Here is a 17,561-nt window from a genome sequence, read left to right as displayed (position 1 = left end):
GAAGGAAGGAAGGAAAGGAGAAAGGAAGGAAGAAAGGAAGGAAAAATTTTCTCCCTGACAGTGCTTCTCCAACTATCTGTAGTGGAAAAATCACTTTTTAACATTCCCAGTCAAGTGTGTATTGATATTTTTGTGAAATGCAATTGTAACAAAAATGGATTACCATAAAATTAGATTAAAAAATACACAGAGACATAAATACAAGCCTTCAGTTTTTATTCTTATCTTGACAAAAATTTCTATCAGATTGTTGTAGAAGTTACTCAGCAATTTTAATTTCTGAATTTATCTTGACCATGAACTAGTAACAGTGTGCAGATGGGCAGTGATCCATGGACCGCACTTTGAGTACTGCTGCTCTGTGAGGAGCAGATCTGCTGATGACTGTAAATACATTAGGATGGTCTTTGGTAAGGGAAGGGCTTGGAAATTCTTAGAAGTCTATGCTGGGGTGGGGCTTATGGTCCAAGCTGGCAGCCCCCCCCCCCAATACATTGGTTTATGTACATGTCCCTGATTGTTCCAAACTCTGGAAAGTCTTCTCTAAAGGAAATTCTCATCAGAAGCCCTGTGCACAAGTGGTTACTTCTGAAGGTGGCAGAATTATTCACAGATCTATGAGGTGAGCAGTTAGGATGGAGAAGTAGCCAAATCATCTACTAATATTTGATAACATAGACTTGGTCAAAAGCTATGCTTTCCTCCTCTCTGAATTTCATTTGTGTTCCTTCCTTTCTGGTGTTGATGTTTATTAACACAATCGTGGCCCAGTTACTTGATTTGAGTTAGTATCCCAAGGTGATAAAATAAGAGCCATCCACTCACAGCACTTTGGGCTTGAAGAGAACAAGCTACTTTCGGGCTTCAGATTCAACTTGTGTACATGTAAGATGCACCAGGCTAGCACCATGATCAGTGCCTTTGCTCTGTGAGCCCACCGACACGACAACTCAGTGCCATTTACTGGGAAATCGAGCCTCAGAGAGGTTAAGTGACTTTCCCATGGCCTGTGATTCAAAGCTTGGTGTACTGAGTCTTAATACAGCTCCTTTTTTTTTTTCCACTATACTACATGTTTAGTTATCTCTTACAGCATCTTGTCTCTTTAGTTGTGTATGTATTATTGCCGAGTCCTCAGTGGAAAGCGCGTAACCCACAGTAGTCCTACGCAGTAATGTCCAGCACACGCCAGTCTGTCAGGCGGAGAACGTCTTTGCCTATATATCACCTGCTTTTGTAGCATTTGTCTCTAATAGATGTTGAAGCTTTCAGCAAGGTAATAATCAATTACATTTTAATGAAGAACTCCACTTAACTGGAAGACAAGCTGAAGAAGTTGGTGATTTAGTAAATATCCTCAATTTGAGAAAGATTTCTAAATAAAAGATGATAACCTTCAACTTAAGTGAGACCGCGGAAGGATGAGGTCTCAGCTGTAGTGCAAAGTATGTAAGTAGAATACACGAAAGAATCTCCTGCCATGACGATGCTTTGGAGTGGTTTTGAAATTTCATGTTCTACGAAAAGATGCAGATTTTGGTTTTACGTTGGCTTGGCTGAGAATTACTTCTTGTTAGTAGAAGTGCTTACCACGGTACCAGTAGACAGGATCGGCCCTGGTCATGACTCATAGCAGGAACTCAACCTCCAGAGAAAAGAAGATATCATTCTGAATGCTCTGTTAACCTTTATTCATTCATTCACCAACTATCTGTTGAGTTCCTTCTAAGTACCAGGCACTATTCCGAGCACTGAGGATTTAGTGGTGAACATGGTAGAAAAGACCCTTTCCTCATGTAGCTCACACTCTTATGGAAAGACAAAACCCCAAATAGTTGCACAAAGTAATCTTTTAGCAACAGATGTCATTGATTTGACTAAAATGGGTTGTTGTAGAGTGTGACACGTAGTGGGATTATTCATTTTGATTCTGTGATCAGGGCAGATCGAGACAGACAAGGGTCAGACTCATTCTGGATCTCGAGGACAGCTGTGGGAGGCCAGCTTATAACATGACTTATTTTGTATTTAAAAAGCCACTCCTTCTTTTCCTTCTTTGAGGGAAATTGGGGGACTGGGGCAAGGGTAGAAACAAGAAGTGAGTTAGAGAGGTTATCACAAGCTACTGAAGGCAGGAAGCATCCGGGCAAGAGACCAGAGCAGCGTGGCCTGGGTGGCAGCAGTGGGGTTGAGAGGCAGCAGGAGGACTGCTGGGAGTTGCTTACGGATGGGAGCGGGGCTGCAGGGGGAGAAGGGGAGGGCTTGAAAATGACTCCTGGCTCGGTGGTGTTCTCTGGTGAGGTGGGAGAGACTAGAGGAGGAGCAATTTGGGGAAGAAATCAGAAATTCTCTTTGGGCTCTGTTAAGTGTGAGGTGCCTGTTTGACATCCAGGTTGCTGATCAAAAGTAGAATGCATAAATCAGTAGTTGCATAAATGGATGTGCAGCTCATTGGTGCATTGGGGCTGGAGATCTAGACTTGGCAGTCTTTAGTGTAGAGATGATGTTGATCCCGGGGCCTGTATGGGATCACCTTGGAGAAGGGAGAGATGAGAAAACCTCGGCCTGGATGCTGGGATGCTCCATCGTGTCGAGGAGAAGCAAAAGAGACCAGAAAAAGCCTAGAGAAGGAGCTTCTTTCTCCTGGAGGGATAAGCTAGAGTCACATGTCCATGTGTGCAACCCCCCCTCCCCTGCACACTGATCCTGCACATCCAGGACCCAGGACTGAGGCACAGGGCATGTATGTGCCTGACGCATTCCACTGGGCCCGGTCCCGCCTCTTACTGCAAAATCCACCCCTGCTCTTGGTCTGGTGGTTGCCCCTACTGTGTGCCGTCGTCCATTACTTAGTAAATGAAAGTGAACTGTGAATCAGCCCATCTGTGCTGGGACCACGGGTGTAACACTGAACGAGGACAGTTCGACATCGTCCCTGCCCTCACAGAGTTTATAAGATTGTAGGGTCACCGACAAGTAGGCAGTGACAAGGAACAGAAATGGTTGAGGTCCAGCTGCTTCTGGAACAGACTGTGTGACCCGGGCAAGTACAGTTGCTGCTCTAAGCCTTAATTTTCCATCTGAGAAATGGCGCTCGGGTTGAGGGGCCTTCTGATGTACCCTGAGGAGGTGACTGACTGGGTGTGTGAATGAAGACACCAGTAAGAGAGGAGTTTGCAGAGAGGCCAGGTCCGCCTCGGTGTGTGGTGAGCTCACGCTGGGCGTGTCCGTCAACACCAAGTCCCAGCTTTCCCTTCAGGTGTCTCCGCCCCTCCCCACCCATCACCAGTCCCATTCTGTCATGCTGGGCCCTCTCTCTGCTTCTGCTTGTCCCTCCCAAAGCAGAAGAAAGGGTTTGTTTTAACAGGGAAGAATCTTTGGCTGCTCGACCAGGAGGCTTTTACCTCCCTGAGCGGAAGCTTTACTGTTGAAATGATCTGGGGAAGGTGGAACCGAGGCTTCTGGGAAATTCAAAGCACGTTACACAGGAACCACGTGCCCACACGGTGTTCGGTGTGCAGGGGTTGAGGCCGCAGTAAACGCACAGCCACGCCTGGGAACACAGCCGCACCCGCTCCTCGTGCGCCCGGGAACCTCTCTGGGAGGGACCGCTTGTGGCAGCTTCTCGGAGGAGTGCAGAAAGTGTCTCTGAAAAGAACACAGCCATTTGTTCTCTGTGAAGATGCCCCTTTCATACTGTAATTAGAGGGCGCGGGGGTGCAGAGGGGGGAGAAGGGAGACTATGAAATGCTCTTGCTCCCCACCCCCCAGGCTGATTCTTCCCACACCCCAGGGCTCTGAACCCACTGAAATATTGTGACTGAAGTGCACACTGTTATATGTGCAGAGAGAGAGAAGGCCCCGAGTTCCTGCCTCCATGGTGTCTGTGTGCCAGAGGGGAGTGCTGGAGACTGGTGGGCGGCTCAGCAGAGCAGGGAGACCAGAATATCCCGCCTTCCCACCCTGCATCTCCCAAGAGTCACACTGATCCTTCAGGCCTTTATTTTTCCAGTCTGCAAAATAAGAACAAGCATGTGGAGGTCCCTGAGTTCCCTTCCTAGAAGGTGGTAAGGACAGGCTGGTGAGAACTCCACACTTTCCCCAGTGTTCATGGTACCCGCTCTTCCGTGATCATCTCTGCTGACAGAAGGAAATGATAAAGCTCTTGGAGTGAAAGAGGCCAACATTCACAAATATTTGCAGGGGGTTTTGGTTTTATTTTGAATTGTATTTGCAGCAGCAGCAGCACTAATTTCTTGATTATACTTTGCTGAAAAGTCAGTTGATGTCTTTCTAGCCCCTGCTGGCAGGGGACGAGGAAGCAGGGTGTGGGGACAGTCTAGGTTCGATGTTTCATTCAGTGCAGATAATCCTTGAAGCAACTGGCTCATCTCATGTGGGTAACAGAGAATCGGTGCTATTGGGTCCAACGATCTTTAATATAAACGTGTCGGATATCCAGCTGACTGAACACACAGCTGAACACCTGAGCTTCCTCCCAGAAGCTACTCTCCCCAGTATCTTTTCCATCTCTGGCAGCTAAAAAACCTTGTGGTTGGCAGGGGAGTGGGGGAGGGGGGTCAGTCATCTTTGACTCATGTCTCTCTTGAACTGGACCACATTCAAGGTGTCAGCAAGTCCTCTTGCTCTCCCTTGCGATATATCCAGAATCCTGGTGTTTCTCAGTATCCCGACTCCGGCCACTCTGGCCAAGGCAGCCATGATCTGGGAATAACCTGGAAAGTCTCCCTGCTTCAGCCCTTGGCCCTTGTTGTCAGTCTTCTCAACAGGGAAGTCAGAGGCATTCTTTGAAAACTTAAAGCAGGTCTTGTGACTCCTCTGATATAATCCCCGCCCCATGGTTTCTAGGTCACATCAAGTAAAAGTTACGTCATTGCCCGTGGTCTGAACGGTCTAGCCCCCACCTCCACTTGGACCGTCACCTACTCTGACCTCATCTCATTTGTTTTTTCATCTATTCAGTCCACTCCCATTCGGGCCGTATTGGCTTCTTTGTATTTTTCGAAAACTCCTCCAGCATGTTCCTGCCCCTTAGCTTTGCCCCGGGTGTTGCCTCTTCTGGAATGTTCTTCCTCAGGTAACCCGTGTGGCTCACTCCCTCACACCTCTTCTGTCAGTTCTCAAGGCTTGTCAGCAAGGCCTTTCCTGGCCCCTCTGCCCCACATCCCAGACCCTCTCCCCATACTTACCATTCCTCTTCTATGCTTCGTCTTCCCCTCCGCACTTGTCAATATATGACATACTTTAGATTGCACCTAACTGTCTTGTTTATTGTCTGTCTTCTCCACTGGAATGTAAGCTCCACGTGGCCGAGGGTTTTTGCTTTGATGTTTGCTGCTGTATCCGCATACGCTAAAACAATGCCAGCCACACAGGAGGCACTCAGTATACTGTATTTTGGAAGCAGAATGAGTAGATAGATAGATAGATAGATAGACAGACAGACAGACAGACAGAGTCTTGATAGTAGGTTGTGTATATTTTGATACATTCTTGAGTGTCAGCAACACTTAAAATAGGCACTTGGAACACCCACTCTGTGCTCGATACTGTACTTTGCACTTTCCATCCATCATTTCGTTTAATCCTCACAATGCCTTGAGAGAGGCGCAGTGTTTATTCTTATTTTTCAAATGAGGAAACTGAGACTCGGAGAGGTTAAGACCGTGCCCCAGACCCCAGCCTGATGGAGCTGTGATTCAAACCGCGTTTGGTCACATTTCAGAGCTTTTAATCATCACGCTCTAACAGCCTGGATTATACCAACTTCAAGGTGAAAAAGCAAAACTGGAAACACACTCCAGCTCCTTCATTATCTCCTTTATGTTAATTGCCAGGTCTTCCCCTGCATCTACTCAAACAAATAAATAAACGAGATCTCAGTGTCAAGAACAAGAAAAAAAAAAAGACTGTGCAGATTTCGGGAACGGCCTTGGGGATCTTAGATCTTAGTGATATTCCCACCACAGGCCCTCTGACCTCTGTGCCTGGGTTTCCTTGCATAGAAAGGGTGAGACATGGGGAAGTGATTTGTCAGGTGGGTGAGACCCTGGCCTTTCTTTGCTGTGGGTGGGGTGGAGGAGTCGGGGTGGGGTGCAGAACCCTGCCTGAGGCCGTTTATTTGCCTTCACTGCTTTAGGGAAGGACTTCTGGTCCTCAGAGGAGCCCTTCCAAAGCCCCTTGTCTCTAAGGAGAAGTGACATCCTGCGACACGGGGCCTGAGTCAGTGCATCCTCACACCCTCCTGGCTGCCCATCCATTCTGCTTATTGGAGTCAACCCTGGATGGCATTTAGAGGACTGGTTGCTGTTTTGGCCTGTATTTATTGACAACCTAAGCCTCCTTAAATCCTTTTTGGAACAAATCAAGGGATAAGGTGTAAATAACGGTAATACAGCTGAACTGTGTGACCTTCAGTAAGGTGTTTACCTTCTCTGGGCTGTGTTTGCTCTTTTGAAAAATGGGAGAAAAGGCTCCCTTGGCTCCTTAGCACACTGAAAAACTGTTTTATGCCCACCCACCCCCGCCCATGCCATTTTACAGTGAAACTGAAATTAAAACACTGCCAACACACAATTGCCTATTTGACTTCCCCCAGTCCTTTGTTAGTTTCAGAGTGGCTAGAGCCAGAGTTGTTTTTGTTTTTGTTTTTGTTTTTGTTTTTGTTTTTGTTATTTTGATGTCTAACTCAAATTCCTCCTCCCTAAAGCAAACATCTTACAGAAGACTGGCAGGGTTCCGTTGGGGACAGTGAAGCACTTCGCAAATACGGGCTTTGAAGATTAGTAAGAACGTGACCGTGTGGCCGTTTATGTGCTTGGCAGAGTCTGCCTGCATATGCTTTTGCGTGCCTGTGCGAGCATGTGTGTATCGTGCGCGTGTGTGTGTGATGAAGCGTGCAAGTGTGTACAGGAGTGCGGGTAGACAGATCTTTGCGTCACACGGGCCAGCGCATCCTGGCGGGCTTTGTCTTCCTCTTGGTTGCCATGACAGCAGCGAGGGCCTCCGCATCAGTAAACAGAGCTCCCAGTGGGGACTGAACCGGGAAGATGGGTCTGGAACTAGAGGCCAAAACTGGGATCCATGTCGTCCTCCGGCAGAATGTTTCTCGTCACAGCAGACCTGCCAGAATATCTCCCCTCCTAGATAAATATGGAGACACCTGTCCAGCTGCCCGGTGACTCCGAGGCAGCACAACACAGACAGGAATTTCAGACTGGAGCACGGCTTCAGTGAACCTCACTCCTAGTCCTGGCAGTTACTCGCTTCATGATAAATTCTAGCACAGCGAGTGGCCAAAACCCCTTCTAGCACCCTTTGGACTAAAACCAGTCACTTTCATTTATCAATATACGGATTAGCCGCTTTGTGAATTATCTATGGCAGTGGCTCCTTTATGGGTCCAGAAGTTCATAAAATGTAAATCAATTTTAATATTAACCTAATTATGACTTGAAATACAGCTCTGCTTCCCCCCAACCCCAAGTCACACATGATAAATGCTTTGGGTGTTGACACCTTGTCTGAGTTTATCTATATCCTCCTTCCACCTGACCTAATTGTGAAGAATATAGAATGGGCTATGTATGAATAGTTGATTTTTTTACCAATTTTGCCTCTCATGTAAACTGCTAAAAAACAAAAGCAGTCACAAATGTAAATTCACTAACTCGGATGTAAGAAGAAAATTGTGCTTAACCATGTGGTGTAAGATCAGACTCCTTAAGTTCTTGTAACTGGAATTTAGAACCCAAACTTTGCGTACATATGAGATGACCAGAAATAGTGTCTCGTCCATGCTCACCTCTAAGTCATCTTCCTTCCACCTGTGTGAGAGCTGTTTCATGAGGAGAATTGCAGGTTATCCTCCCAGAAAAGTAAAAAGGCAGCAAAAAATTACAGATAACAGAGTTGGGCACACAGAATTGGGTAAGAAGTATCAGAATGAAATGCAGTGGATTTCCTGCCCAGTTTTATTGAGATATAATTGACATATGATATCATATTCGTTTAACATGTATACCATCATGGTTCAATATTTTTGTATATTGTGAAATGATCACAATAGGTTTAGTTAACATCCATTACCTCCCTCACATAGTTACATGTTTTTTTCTTGAGATGAGAACTTTTAAGATTTACTCTTAGCAACTTTAAAACCTACATCACAGTATTGTTAACTGTTGTCACCATACTAGGCATTACATCTCCAGAACTTATTTATCTTACAACCGTAATATTTACCTATTGACTGCCTTCACCCATTTCCCCCTACCCCTTACCTCCTACCACCAGCAACCACCAAACTGTTCTCTGTTTCTATGAGTTCAGGTTTTTTTTTTTTTTAAGCTTCCCCATATAGGTGAGATCATACAGTACTTGGCTTTCTCTGTCTGACATATTTTACTTAGCATAATGCCTTCAAGGCCCATCTATATTGTCCCAAATGGCAGGATTTCCTTCTTTATTATGGATGAATAATACTTCATTTTATACACACACACACACACACACACATACACACACACGCCATATTTTCTTTACCTGTTCATCGATTGATGGGCACTTAGGCTGTTTCCATGGCTTGGCTGTTGTGAATAATGCTGCGATGAACATGCAGGTGCAGAATCTCTCCAAGATGGTACTTTTAATTCCTTTGAATATAGACCCAGAAGTGAAATTGCTTGACCATATGGTAATTCTATTTTTATTTTTATTTTTTGGAGGAACCTTCATACTGTTGTATATAGAGGCTGCACCCATTTACATTCCTGCCAGCAGTGCACGAAGGTTCCCTGTCCTCCACATCCTCGTCAGCACTTGTTATCTCTTGTGGTTTTGATGACAGCTGTTCTAACATATGTGAAGTGATAACTCATTGTGAGTTTGATTTGTATTTCCCTGATGATTAGTGATGTTGAGCACCTTTTCATGTAGTGGTTGATCATTTACATGTCTTCTTTGGAAAAAATAATCTATTTAGTTCCTCTGCCCATGTTTTAGTTTAGCTTAGGTTTTTTGTTTTTGTTTTTGTTTTTTTTGCTATTGAGTTGCGTGAATTCTTTATACATTTTGGATATTAACCCCTTCTCAGAATGTGACTTGCAGATGTTTTCTTCCTTTCTATAGGTTGCCATTTCATTGGATTCTTCATTTTACAATCTCTTGTAAGAATCTGTCAGGACTCCAAGACTAAAACATTTATTCCTGCCTCTGGTTATGAGCAGGCAGTTTTTGTGTCCTTCTAATGTCAGTGTTGACTGAAGAGGAAACTGAGGCAGAAAGGCTCAGTGCCCACTTAGTGGTTAGGTGGGTGCCTAGCTCTGAGAACAGACTTGGTAGTATTTATGTTGCATCACATGGGGATTTAGTTTTACTTTCCTGGTTTAGAATTCTGAAGTCTAGACACATCCCAGCTTGAGTCCCATTACATCTACAGGTGTGGAGTTGCTGGATGGAGCAAATGAAAAGGAGCTGATTACCCATCTTCTTACCCTAAGCCACAGGCTGATGCCAAGTGGCCTTAGAGGACATGAACACTCTTCTGATGTAAGCCAGATTTTCTCCTTTTAAACTTCCTGTTGCTTGAGCCAAAGAAACTGGTTAGATTGAGATATTCATAGAGTCACTCTTTGGGGCACCTTTCAATAAGAAGTTTGGCAGTGGTCATCTGGATAACTACTGGATACCCAGTCACCTGGATAATGGTTACCATAAGATAATGACCATATACTTCATCTTTGCAAAAGTGTCATCGTGTGAATAACCCCAGGATGATCCTCTGTGAAGAGGAGAAAGTGCTCTGGTCCTCAGGGAGGAGAGAGACCAGTGGGAGGAACGCACTTCCCTTACCTAGGTCTGGCCATGTCTACATTCATGAGACTAGCAGGCATGTTGAATCTGAGGTTAGAATAGTCACTTGTTTTTGGCAGGTAATGGAGCTAAATCCTATTTAGCCATGTGTTCTCTGGAATGCAATGTGCATATAAATAAATGGTGACTGTGGTACAGACACAAAATCAAGCAGCACATCACTAGTCTGACTCATGCTACGAATTTTATCCTGGGTCCTTATCAACCCGACACAGAGCAGTGGAGTTTTGTGCTGCTCTCTCAGTTAAAAAGATGGTCCTTTTAGGAAAAAACCCCAGACTCTGTTTTTATGTCATTATTTTCCTCAACCTCTGGCTGGAAAATAAATGCCTTTTGTAGATTTTATTTTAAATGTTGACTGCTAGATAGCTTGGAAGACAGCTGAGGCCTTGTAGAAACAGCCCTGAATCTGGAGTCAGAAGACATGAGTTTGAATTCTGGCTCTGCCTCGTGCTAATTTGGTCATCTTGAGCAAGTAACTTTCGGAATCTCCCAGCTTTTTTTTTTTTTTTTTTTTTTTGCAAATATGAATGAGATAACATCACGTGAAAGTGATTTATAAACTAAAAATTTTACAGATGTGATTTGTGAATATTAGCTGTTCTTAATATTTTATCTGCTGTGGAATCTGCCATGATACAAGGCTGGGGATTAAACTTCCTGGGTCCTTGTTGGACTGTGATACGTACAACGCAACCTCTACTTGGCCTCACCGAGCCTGCAGACTAGTAGGTGCCATGGGCACAAACACCGGGACAGCAAGGGACGGGGTACGAAATACCATGAAAGACACTGGTGCCAGACTTTCTGCCCCTGGCTCCCAGTGGAAAAACAAAACGAAACAGAAAAGGCAGCTTGATAAACACAACGCAGCTCTTCCTCCCCCACTGATGTGCAGAAGCTGCTTGGGAAGTGTCCCCATTGGTGCACACTTTTTTCCTTACTTCTTTTAGCCAAGAGGCTTCTTAAAAAGACCAAGCCAGATTTGTTGGGCTCCGGGCCTCGGAGCCCCAGCTAGGATGCCAGGTGGGAGGGTGGGAGGAAACGGGGGCCTGCGATGGCAGAGGAGAGTAGGGAAGCCAGCTGGTGAGACTGGAGCCCGGAAACTTCCAGATACACAGGGAGGTTAGACTGGGATTTCTTGGCCTCTCCCACCGGAAGTCAAGCCATGTGGTCATTCTAGGGATCGGATAGAGGTTTCCCAATACATACTTCATAGACTTCTTCTACAGAGACTTTAGGGGACCCAAACAAAGAGAAAACGGTGGTAGCAGCATTCAGGCGTTACCTAGCAACGGCTGCGTTCCTGCTAACTCACCTGGATCCTTTTGGGTCATTGCAGAGATGGGGGCGCCCCTTCATGTAAGCCTTTGCGCAGAGCTATTAGTGTGGTCGTCAAGTCAGCCCGGTTGTTTTTAATTTGGGGGGAAGAAACCCCATTGAACAAATACTGTGTGCCAGGCCTAGTCTAGTCCTGGAGGATGAGAAGTTGAAGAAGGCACAGAATGTTTTCACCGAAAGCTCGCACAGGGGTACAGACACTCACATGTACAACTCACCACTGTAGAGGTCTGGCTGTCAGAGGCGCTGGCAAGAGAGAGAGGGAAGGTAGAATGAGGTCGGAAGACTGGAGACGAGGAAGGGGAAGAGAAAGCTAAACATTAGAGGTGACATTTCAGCCTGGCCTTGAAGAAGGATTCTAACAGACACAGGCAGATAAGAAGGGATTCTGGGCAGAGAAGCAGTGGGAGCCAAGCCCTGAGAGGCCGCGCTGCTTTTTCAGGCGTTGTGGGACGTGTGCTGGGGCTGCAGCCTGGCCGTGGTGAGGCGGCGGGTAGATGGAAATGATGGGAGGTGAGATTTGACGGCAAGTTTCGGATCCAACCGTGAAGGACGTTGAAGGCCATGTGACGTGTTTACCAGCTCCTGGAGGAGGGGGGCATAGAATAGAAGATGGAATGGAGATCTGAGGGTCATGGCTCCTCTTAGTGGCTCTGTGTCATGGGACACTTGTCCTCTCAAAAGACCGCAGAATGCCCTTTAGATTCAGTTTTTTGAGCTGGAAAATGGAAATGTTGGTCCTACTGCTCACCCTACTGCTTGGAGCTTGCCTAAAATTGTCCTTTTTCAAGGTCTTGCTCAAAATATTGCCTCTTGCTGAACCCTCCTGGATTCCCCTCGAATGTAGTGGAAAGATGAAAAGATAATGAAAGCAGCATATAAATCTGCCACCGGGCTGGGTGCGTAGGTCGGGCATGGGGAACTGGGGCCTTTAGAGCAGACAGGCCTGAGTTCCAAACCTGCCTCCGTCTCTTACTGAAGCAAGTTGTTTAACTTTGAAATTGAGGTTGAAAATACCTGTTCTAACCTTCTTCTCAGAGTGGTGGTAAAAATTAAATGCTCAAAATGTGTGAGGGTGCTTGGCAATTAGAAAATGGTCCACAGAGGTCACTCACTATGGTGGTTATTTTAGGTTTGGAAGTGGTCAGATTCAGTGCATATTTTAAAAAGGTAACTCTGATAGCTGTGGAATGGATGAAATGAAGGGAGGAGAGACAGGTGGTGGAGAGACCAGGAGGGTGCTCTGGCGGTAGTCCAGGCAGAAAGGATGAGGCCGGACCAAGGCAGCACGGGTGAAGAGGGAGGGTGGGTCCAAGTGCTCTTGCAGAGACAGAGCCAACAGAACAGTGGTGCTAGTCGGACAGGGAGGATGGAAAGAAGACAAAGAACCAACGGTAAGAACTTTGGTAGGTGGTGTCGCCATGAGCCAAGTGGGCTCCTTGTTACTTCCTAATTGCTGAAATCCAGAAGAGCAGGTGAGAAAAGGAGGTGCCTCAGGGCTTAAACTCTATTACCCTGGCTCTCACTGCTCCTGGCTGACTCTTCATCTCTCCTTCCACTGTACCTGTCCCCACACACTTAGCCCGATTGTGACCACTGTCAGGTATCTGTGCCCCAGGAGTCCATCTCTCTCTTGGAAGGAGGGGCCAGATGAGGCACAAACCGTTGTCTCCCATGATGTGGCAGACTGACACCTCTCTCTCCCCTGCACTGGAAGGGGACTGACTCGTTTCCTCCTCCCTGGACCTGGGGAGTAGCTGGCAGGACCCCCAGCGGGTGCTGGACTCTCTTGTCTTTAGCCTTTAATGACGGGAGCACCTGGAATAAGCGAACAGCTTCTTGGGCAGCAGGAGGTGCGTGAGCCATGGCTGGGGGCTCTGCACTAGCAAGGGGTGCTCTAGCTGGGTGCGTGCGGGGGGTAAGAAGGGCAATGGTGTGCAGGTGGTGTCTAGAGGGGCCTATTAGCAAACGAATGTTTCTTGATCCCCATTTCTCATTCACTGAGTTTGATCATCATCTTTGCCAGGGAACCCTCATACCTCTTCTCTCTCTTTCTCTCATGGGGTTTTAGGTTCCTTTTCTTTTTTCTTTCATTGTCTTGTGCCACAGAGTGGCTCTGATCCCCTCTGCCCATTAGCGAACTCTGTCTGATCCCTGACCCTCATGCCGGCTTTTTCCCCTCCGTCTCCTGATCCCCTCCAGCCCGCCCCACCCTATCATCCCATTGTCTTGCTCCTGGAGCCCCTTGCCCTTCCCATGTCCTTTCCTTTCTTATTTAACCTCAAGCGGCCATCTTCAAACAGCGTTTCAGCCCTTCAGGGCATTGTTGTCATTGGTCTTGGGGGGCAGCCCGGACTGGACACCACAGGGTACAGGACCGCAGAGCAGGCACCGCGGGAGTTCAGATCCTAGCAAGCGACCTGCCTCCTCTAAGCCTTGGTTTCCCGTTTGTCAGTAGGAATTTTAATAGTGCTTGCTTCACAGGGTGACTGTGAGGATGAAGTGAGCTGATGGGTATGAACAGCTTCCTATAGGGCTGGCACTTCATCATCGGTCAACATACGTTAGTCTCTGTTGTTATTAAAAGCATAAACGGTAGCTGGGCCCCTCAGAGGGTTAAGGACTTCTGTTGTAGCTGGAGGGACCTCACGTAGCATTTTGGAACCGAGCTGGTCAGGTGACTATGAAAGTACCTTTCAAAATAGAGCAAACGGAGGGAGTTAGTGCTGAGTGGAGTGACACTAGTCCGGGAAGGCTTCCTGCACGTGGCTGAACAAAGTGAGTATCTGTGCAGCACTTCAAGGAGATCGTAGTTGCAGCCTGGGGCAAAGGCAGGGGGAGACGGGGTGAACACAGTGCTGGCTCAGCCACTCTCTCACTCCTACTTGCTTCACCCTTCCTTGTAGTCATGGCACTGCCCAAACCTGGTGCATCTTCTCTGCCCTGTCCGCAGGGAATTTGCCAAAGAGAGAGAGAGAGTGGAGAACCGGAGAGCTTTCATGAAACTGCGGCGCCAGCAACAGATTGAGCGCGAGCTGAACGGGTACCGCGCCTGGATAGACAAAGCCGGTAAGACCCGAGCGGCTGGTGATGGGCTGGGGGCACAGACATCAGGGACCACCCCCTCCTCCCTGCTTCTCACTCCCAGCGCTTCCATTCCAAGGGGCAGCCTCGACCAGAGCAGAAAGAAGCTCTCGATGACTCGTTCACTTCCCGAGTCCCCTGCTGGTCCTGTTTCCTCCCTCTGGAGTCTGCCCCTGTTCTTCTACAGAACCCCTTTCGCGAAGCAGGCATTTTAGCAAGGCAGACTGAGTGAAAGGTGCCGTGGCCCCGCGCTAGGGCCGAGCTTGGGGTGACGCCCTTTTACACGGCTGCCGTTACTACTAACACTCACAGTCCGTTCAGTCTGCAAATAGTTATTTATTACTTATTTTTAATTTTGGGGGTAGTTATTAGATTTTTATTTATTTTTTGAATGGAGGTGGTGGAGATTGAACCCAGGACCTCGTGCATGCTAAGCACGTGCTCTACCAGTGAGCTATGCCCTCCCCCCTTGCAAGTATCTGTTGAGGTCTTCCTTTGTGCTAGGTCCTGTTCTAGGTGCCTGGGACTCATGCGGAGCTCATTATCCTGTAGCTGGGGGAGGCAGCCATGAGCGAAATAATAAATCACGTGTGATAAGGTGATAAGTACAATGAAAACAGATCAAGGTGGGGCCGGGGGTTAGGGGAAGTTGCAGTTTTAAGTAGAGGGTCAGGATAGCCGTATTTGAGGAGAGACTTAAAGGACATGGGGGTGAGCTGCAGGAAGATCTGGGGGAAGGAGACCCCAGTGCCCAGGGAGAGCGGGAGCGGGCCAGGAGGGCTCCAGGAGCAGCAGGGGTGTGAGCGGGGGTGGGGGTGGGGGGCGGCAGGAGGCAGGATGAGTGCAGCTAGGGCAGGAGCAGGCAGCAGGTCAGGCCTAACCTTGGCGGTCTGACCTTGACGGGCTGTCGTCATGTTTGGCGCTTTCCTGTAAGTAAGGCAGGAGCCACTGGAGGGTCTTGAGCAGAGATAAGATGTGTTCTGCTGAAGATTTTGGAGGAGCACTTGGTGGCTGCATTAAGAACAGGCAGCAGGAAGACAGGGCAGATGCAGGGAGACTGACAGTGAGCCCACTGCACCAGTAGACGCTGGTGACAACTGGTTTTCCCTATTCCCTGAGTTGTCATCGGCCCCTTGCTCTGTGGCTCGACCTCAGGAATACTTCTTGACCAGCCCCGAGGATTGGTCCAGATCTATCAAGCTGTCATGAACCCACAGAACCACCAGATTCAAGTCTGACTGTGGCTCTGCTGCCTAGGAGGGGCATTGACCACCCATATCTGTCAGTGTAAAGGATGCATTTGATTTCCTTATTATTTTAAAGATTACATTGCATTAGTGCTGTATATCTTCATTTTCTCCCTGAGCAAAGAGTAAATTTTTTTTAATAAAAAAAATGCACATGACAGTCAGCATCTTTTCTCTATTCCTGGTAGAAGGAGCACAAAGAGGTCTCGCAGGGAAAATCTGGAATATGATTTGATACTTAGTGGCTTGAACCTTATTCTTCTCTAAGCTTAGGAATGACGCTGTGATTCTGATTCCAACCACACAACACACAAAAAGGCTCTCTGTGCTCCTGAGTCAACTTTTGATTGTCTATCAGGTGAGGGAGCGTGTGATGGAAAGTGCGTGTCAAAGCCAGATAAAAGGCAGATAGAAACAAGCCCTCATTTGGGACTGTCTGCATTTCTTTGCTGCTTCTAGAAGCAAGAGCCATGGGAGTGGGGACCGCACTTGAATTTGACCCTTGCTGCTCTGAGGCTCTTGTGTGGAGGTGAACGTGGACGTCCCCTGCCTCCTCCCAGGAAGGTGACTCAGCAGATTTGCCTCCAGGCCGGGCAGGCAGCGTGAAGTTCCCAACTGTCCTTGGCGTCCTGGGCAGCAGAGCCATCTGACAGCCCACCTCAAGGAGCGGGCTGGTGGCTGAGCCCAGAGAACCCTCCCCGCCCTTACGTCAGGGTCAGGCAGTACAGGATGCTGCCCTGGGTGGCTCTGCTTCTCAAATACACGCAGGATTCCAAGGCTCTACTTTCTTCCAGTTGGCAAAGCCAGCTCTCTTATCCTTCTAAGAAAAAAGACGCATTGCGACGTCAAATTGTGCTTCCTGGCCCTTCCCTTTACAAACGGAGCATGAGTGAATCAGAGACATATGGGTTATATTTCCCTGGAAAGATGCTCTCAAGTTCGAAAGCGAACTTGGCAAAAGGCATTGGGGGAGGGGGAGGCGGTTTCAGCACATCCAGAGCCCACGAGCGCGTCCCAGAGGTACTCAGCAGCACCGCACACCCTCCCTCCGCCTTGGGGGTCCTCCGATCTGCTCACCTTGAAGCCCAGACCCTGCACAGAGTGAAAAAGACCCTCCGGCTGCGGTCATTCTGGCAGCTGTGAGGTAGTTTAACAAGAACCTGACTGTAAAAGGATGCTCTCCAAACAGCGGGTGCTGTCAACGACTTTGAAACCCTCCGTGTCCGAGTAGAGCAGCATTCCACCAGTAACACGTAACCTGGTAGCTTAGTTTTGCCAGAAGGCTGTGCTTACAAAAGAGAGCTGAACGTTATGACTTGGTATGAAGGCCATCCCACATGGTCCCCTCCGAGCCTCAGAATGTTCCCCTCCCTGCAAAATACATTATATACTCTCAGCCTTATAGGCAGGTGGAATTATGGTGATGATTTTACCCTCTTATGTTTGTCCTTTTACTTGCTACAAGTGCTTAAGTTAAACCGCTGCTTAGTAGGGCCGGCTGCGAGCTTTTCCCCCACAGCTGGGATCTTAGGGGATGATGGCTGAGACCGCCAGCTCACTCGCCTACGGCTGAGACGGGGTGGGGAGCAAAACTCACCCACACCCCTTCCAGGAGGGGGCTCAGAATCTCACCAGACGTGGGACAGAAGGGCTATTTTGTTGGTAAGTTTGGAAGGATGTTAGTAAGATGTATTCTAACAAGTCTTAGCAAAAACTAGTCTCCTGCAGTGATGACACCTCTGTGGAGTGCAGGGCCGCTCCCGGGGAGGCCAAGGGACGGAGGGGTTGCTTCCCAAACACCAACACCCGGATACACTGTTCCCATGCCACCCCGTCCTTCCACTCTCCGACACCAGCGGGGTGTCCAATAATTCAATTCAGTTCTGAAACTAAACACCACCCAAAGTGAGGGCAGACCTCCCAGCTTAAAGGCTCAGTGCCACAAGCCTGCCTCTCCTTCACACGCCAGCCACGGTGGGGTCCCCGGGTGACCTG

General features: G+C 47.9%; 1 protein-coding gene across 1 annotated transcript in view; it reads left to right on the top strand.

Annotated features, from left to right (window-relative positions):
• The window catches only part of CACNA1E (calcium voltage-gated channel subunit alpha1 E), a 345,678-nt gene that overhangs the window by 244,820 nt on the left and 83,297 nt on the right, over nt 1-17,561 (top strand). The window contains 1 exon segment of the mRNA XM_032463593.1: nt 14,189-14,304. Within this exon segment, the coding sequence (XP_032319484.1) occupies nt 14,189-14,304 (116 nt within the window).

Source organism: Camelus ferus, chromosome 21 (genome assembly GCF_009834535.1).
Source record: "Camelus ferus isolate YT-003-E chromosome 21, BCGSAC_Cfer_1.0, whole genome shotgun sequence".
In the NCBI taxonomy this organism is placed as follows: Eukaryota; Metazoa; Chordata; class Mammalia; order Artiodactyla; family Camelidae; genus Camelus; species Camelus ferus.
Note: the sequence above shows the minus strand (reverse complement) of the source record. Positions and strands in the feature narration are given on the sequence as shown.